At 42.2% G+C, this 6151-nt stretch overlaps 1 protein-coding gene across 1 annotated transcript; it reads left to right on the plus strand.

The window, feature by feature from the left end:
• The first annotated feature begins 1547 nt into the window (after positions 1-1547).
• On the plus strand, positions 1548-3767 carry LOC107492403 (uncharacterized). The gene has a single exon (XM_016113429.1). It carries the CDS (start codon positions 1548-1550, stop codon positions 3765-3767), a length of 2220 nt encoding a protein of 739 aa, XP_015968915.1.
• The last annotated feature ends 2384 nt before the right edge of the window (positions 3768-6151 follow it).

Raw genomic sequence — 6151 nt, forward strand, 5'->3', positions numbered from 1 at the left:
TTGTATAAAATATATATTAAAATATAAGATATATATTATAAATAATTAAATAATATATATATTTATATATAAATACATAATAATTAATTTCTTTTTGTGTACACAGTTTTTTGTTTACCAATATAAAATGAAAGAGAATGGAACACTCTTTTTATTACGGAAAGCACTAATTAATAAAAGAAAGTAGAGTTTTGCAAGGTTTGTGCATGCATTGCATGCAAAGCAATAACCTAATCATAGATCCATGAATTAAGGCCATAAAAAAGCTTTAATCTAAAAAAGACATGAAATGAAAAATTAATTTAGAATTTCTTTTCATGGTGATAATAAAACTTGTTTGTACTAATATTAAGAGGTAAGCTAAATGATTATGTTTATTATCTAACCAGAAAATATTTTCATTGGTAAAAAATAATAAATTCTGATAGGATCAAACATGTTTCAAAAAAAAAAAAAATCCTCAAGCACTTGCATTTAAAAATGATAAAACTATGCATGAGTAGTTTGCATGCATGTATACTGAGTAGTATACTCATCAATAGTTCATTGCAAAGGATCAAACGTAACATTTTCCAAACCGTTAGAGAAAGTAGCAAATCCCGTAATTAAAATGCCTTCTTCGTAATACTCGAAAGCCAATATTGCCAAAAAGACAACCCGGGGGGGATGTAGTTGGCAAAATCACATAATTCAAAAACTTCGCTAAAAAGACAACCCCGGGAGGATGTAGTTGGCAAAATCATATAATACAAAAAATTTGCTAGGCATCTAAATATTTTTAGGAGACTCAAATAAAGACACTGAAAATATAAAAATATTTTTTAATAATTAAAATTTAACACATATAATTGATTAAATCGTATTATTTTTGTTAAAATTAGGCTAGACAAATTGATTTGACCAAAAAATGATGAATCAAATCTTGAACTGGTCTAAATTAATATTTTTTTATAGAAAATGACTACAATACCCTATTATAGAAAATGGCTAAAATATTTCTATTATATATATTAATTTTAAAAATCCTAAATTTTAACCTTGATCCAACCCACAAGGTTGGGCACCTCAGTACACCGACCTTCTCTTAAGAAGTCGGTGCTCACCACAACTTGACCCAACAAAGTCGGAAGCAGAGATTAGCTGGCAGATAATAACCGCCTCTAAAATCTCTCAATCCACTTCCAGAAGCCATATCGTAACCTCCCTAAGATAAAGGGACGGTTATCCACCCTAAAAGGTAGAACTACTCCAACGGTGGTTATTGGTTCACCACTATAAATACACTGACACCCCTCAGGAATCTCTAAGTCCCAATACTCTTTAGACCTGCTCACACCCTTGCTGACTTAGGCATCGGAGTGTCTTTGCAGGTACCACCCCCCATTCTCTCACACTCACAAGTCGGACGGAGGCCATAGAGGCGCAAACCCGCTCGAAGGCTTCTTTCCCCAAACGATTGGGCCAACCCAAAGAGTCCAGCCCATTAATCTCCGGTTACCCAACGTAACATTGGTTCTGTTGCCGAGGACCCGAGAGATCAACCAGTAATGGCGGACAACCCACCAGAAGATGGTCATACAGTGTCTGATTCCGAACAAGAAAATCCAGATACCGGAAATAATGACGCGGACCTGACCCTTCACCAAGGAACCAACGACCAGCATAGAGAAGGCACATCTGGGCTTAAGAACCCAAAGGTAAATTCCTCGGAGGGACGAGAGTCCGGAAAGGAAGGGCCACCCCATGCAACCGAGCTAATGGGGCTGGTCCACGACCATCAAGGTTGTTTGGAACAACTGGAACAGGAATTAGAACGACAACGAGATGCAGAGCAAAATCTCAGGGAAGAGATAGAGCGACAAAAAGAGTTGGAAGAAAAACTCTTGAAGCTCGAATCTTTCCTTAAAAATCAGAACTCCCATGGCGACCGAGAAGAGTCGCCCCTAGGAGGAGAGGACCCGTTCAGTGAGGACATAATGAGGGCGAAAGTTCCAAGAAACTTCAAAAGCCCTGATATGAACCTCTATGACGGAACCACAGATCCAAAACAGCATTTAAGCAATTTCAAAAGTCGGATGTATCTGGCTGATGCTTCTGATGCAACTCGCTGCAAAGCTTTTCCGACCACCCTGTCGAAAGCAGTGATGAAGTGGTTCGATAGCCTCCCTCCAAGGTCAGTTACCAACTTTGAGGACCTCTCAAGAAAATTCCTAATGCGGTTCTCCATCCAAAAGGATAAAGTAAAGCACGCACCGAGTCTCTTGGGAATTAAGCAGGAGGTCGGGGAACCTCTACGTGACTACATGGAAAGGTTCAACAAAGCGTGCTTGAAAATTCAAGACCTGCCCACAGAGGCAGTTATCATGGGGTTAGTAAATGGACTTAGAGAAGGCCCCTTCTCTCAGTCCATATCAAAAAGGCACCCCGCCTCTTTGAGTGATGTACAAGAGAGAGTAGAAAAGTACATCAACATGGAGGAAAATGCCAGACTACGGGAGCCAAGCTGGCGACAGGGGCCTCCTCACTCAGCAAAAGAGAAAGAAAGGGAGCCCAAGAAAAAAGAGGAGGTCGGTCCCGACAGGTCGAGGAGATATCACTCCTATACTCCTCTAAAAGTCTCCCTAGTGGACGTATACAGAGAAATCTGTAATACTGAAAGGTTGCCGCCCCCTAGACCCATCAAAAACAAAAAGGGAGGAAGCTGCGGCGACTACTGTGAGTACTATAAGATGTATGGCCACTCAACAAATGATTGCTACGACCTTAAAGATGTGATAGAAAGCTTGGTCAGGGAAGGCCGACTTGATAGATATCTCATGAAAAGGTCAGACAATTATGGAAAAAGAAAGCGAGATGATGAACACAGAAGAGACCCACCACCACAAACCCCCGAGAGACACATACATATGATCTCTGGAGGATTTGCGGGAGGGGAACTCACTAAATCATCTCGCAAAAGACACCTGAAGCGAGTTTATCAAGTCGGAAACGAGTCTCCCGATCTCCCGACCATCTCGTTCACCAAAGAGGACAGACAGGGGATCATGCCCGGGCATGATGACCCGGTAGTGATAACCATGATCTTGGCCAATGCCAACCTCCATAGGACTTTGGTGGACCAAGGGAGTTCGGCTGATATACTTTTTAAGCCCGCATTCGACAAGTTAGGGTTGGATAAAAGGGAGCTAAAAGCTTATTCGAACACCCTGTATGGACTAGGAGACATGCCAATTAAGCCACTAGGATACATCCTCCTCCACACGACCTTCAGAAAGGGGGAAAATTCCAAAACTCTGAGCATCAACTTTATCGTCATCGATGTCGGGTCGGCGTATAACACCTTAATCGGTAGGACTACGTTAAATCGGCTCGGAGCGGTGGTGTCGATCGCTCACCTTTGCATGAAATTCCCAACACCTAAGGGAATATCAATGGTACGAGGAGACCAAAAATTGGCAAGAAAGTGCTACAATGAAAGCTTAAACCTCCAAGGAAAGAGCAAGGAAGTTCACATCATAGAGCTCAGGGGAATAAAAGCTAGGGAAAAGCTGCGACTACAACCGGGTAGAAGAATCGAAGAGGTTCAAATCGGTAAAGAGGAAGGAAAAAATACCAGCATAGGGGCCAGCCTAGACGGAGATTTGAAACAAAGGCTGATAAAGCTCCTGCGAGAAAATTCCGACCTCTTTGCGTGGAAAGCTTCCGACATGCCCGGAATAGACCCTCAGCTCATGTCCCACAAGCTGTCAGTACACCCCAAATCATGACTCGTACAGCAGCACAGGCGCAAACTCGGAACAAAATGAGCTCAAGTGGTGGAAGAGCAAGTACAAGCCCTCTTGGAAGCCGACTTCATCCGAGAGGTTAAGTACCCGGCATGGCTAGCAAATGTAATGCTAGTCAAAAAGCAAAACGGCAAGTGGATGATGTGCATCGACTACACCAACCTAAAAAAAGTATGCCCCCAAAGACCCATATCCACTTCCCAGTATTGACACCCTAGTAGATGCAAGCTCAGAGTATAAATAATTGTCGTTTATGGATGCTTACTCAGGATATAACCAAATCCCGATGTACAAGCCGGATGAGGAAAAAACTTCATTCATCACACCTAGAGCAAACTACTCCTATGTGGTGATGCCATTTGGGTTAAAAAATGCCGGGGCCACATATCAAATGTTGATGAATAAAGTGTTCGCTCCCCACTTTGGAAACTTAATGGAGGTCTACGTAGATAACATGCTGGTGAAAACTAAGGAGGAAATCGACCTCTTGACAGACCTCTCGCAAGTTTTCGACACCGTAAGGTCGCATGGGATGAGACTAAATCCCACAAAATGTACCTTCGCAGTGGAGGCGGGAAAGTTTCTAGGGTTTATGCTAACACAAAGGGGAATCAAAGCAAACCCCGATAAGTGCAAAGCTGTCCTGGAAATGAAAAGCCCGACTTGTCTGAAGGAGGTCCAACAATTAAATAGAAGGCTTGCCGCCCTTTCCAGATTCCTGGCGGGATCGGCACTAAGATCCCTTCCACTATTCTCCCTACTAAGAAAAGGATGCCAGTTTGAATGGACTCCGAAATGCGAAGAAGCTTTCTGGGAGTTCAAAAAGTTCTTGAGCCAGCCCCCAATCTTGACCCGACCCGTGGTCGGGGAAGAGCTCGTCCTATACCTGTCAGTAGCAGACAGAGCTATAGCGTCAGCTCTAATACAGGAAGATGAAGTCGGGCAGCATCCTGTGTACTTCACCAGCAAAGTTCTACAAGGCCCAGAACTAAAGTATCAAAAACTTGAAAAGTTTGCATACTCCTTAGTAGTAGCCTCACGCCGATTACGGTCGTATTTCCAAGCGCACACGATAAAAGTCCAAACGAACCAGCCCATGAAGCAGGTCCTTCAGAAGACGGACATTGCGGGCAGAATGGTTCAATAGGTAATAGAACTCTCCGAGTTCGACTTGAAATACGAAGCCCGAACGCTAATAAAAGCTCAATGCCTCACCGACTTCCTAGCAGAATACGCGGAAGATCAAGAGGAGAAATCCACTACATGGGAGTTATATGTAGATGGGTCCTCCAATAAAGTTAGAAGCGAGGCAGGCATAATATTGGTCAGCGAAGGGGGAATGCAAATCGAAGTTTCCCTCAAATTCGAGTTCCCAGCCTCCAACAATCAGGCAGAATATGAAGCCTTGATTACAGGGTTAAAGCTGGCAGAAGAAGTTGGTGCAACCAAAGTAGTGATATTCAGCGACTCTCAAGTGGTGACTGATGAACGGATAATTTATACGCTTTTTGGCATTGTTTTTAAGTAGTTTTTAGTAGGATCTAGCTACTTTTAGGGATGTTTTCATTAGCTTTTATGCAAAATTCACATTTCTGGACTTTACTATGAGTTTGTATGTTTTTCTGTGATTTCAGGTATTTTCTGACTGAAATTGAGGGACCTGAGCAAAACTCTGATAAGAAGGCTGACAAAGGACTGCTGATGCTGTTGGATTCTGACCTCCCTGCACTCGAAATGGATTTTCTGAAGCTACAGAACTCCAAATGGTGCGCTCTTAATGGCGTTGGAAAGTAGACATCCAGAGCTTTCCAACAATATATAATAGTTCATACTTTATTCGAGATTTTATGACGTAAACTGGCCCTCAACGCTAGTTCCATGATGCATTCTAGAGTCAAACGCCAGAAACACGTCACGAACCAGAGTTGAACGCCAAAAACATGTTACAACTTGATGTTCAACTCCAAGATAAGCCTCAGCTCGTGTAAAGATCAAGCTCAGCCCAAGCACACACCAAGTGGGCCCTGGAAGTGGATTTTTGCATCAATTACTTACTTCTGTAAATCCTAGTAGCTAGTCTAGTATAAATAGGATGTTTTACTATTGTATTAGATATCTTTGGTCTTAGTTTTATTTTATTATTCATCTTAGGAGACTATTGATCATGTTTTGGAGGCTGGCCATTCGGCCATGCCTGAACCTTCATCACTTATGTATTTTTAACGGTGGAGTTTCTACACACCATAGATTAAGGGTGTGGAGCTCTGCTGTACCTCAAGTTTCAATGCAATTACTACTATTTTCTATTCAACTCCGCTTGTTCTTATTCTAAGATATTCGTTGCACTTCAACATGATGAATGTGAT

The sequence above is a fragment of the Arachis duranensis genome, chromosome 1, assembly GCF_000817695.3.
Source record: "Arachis duranensis cultivar V14167 chromosome 1, aradu.V14167.gnm2.J7QH, whole genome shotgun sequence".
Lineage (NCBI taxonomy): Eukaryota > Viridiplantae > Streptophyta > Magnoliopsida > Fabales > Fabaceae > Arachis > Arachis duranensis.

What these genes read in the sequence shown, in the direction of transcription:
- LOC107492403 (XM_016113429.1), top strand. Translation starts at nt 1,548, where the DNA reads ATGGCGGACAACCCACCAGAAGATGGTCATACAGTGTCTGATTCCGAA.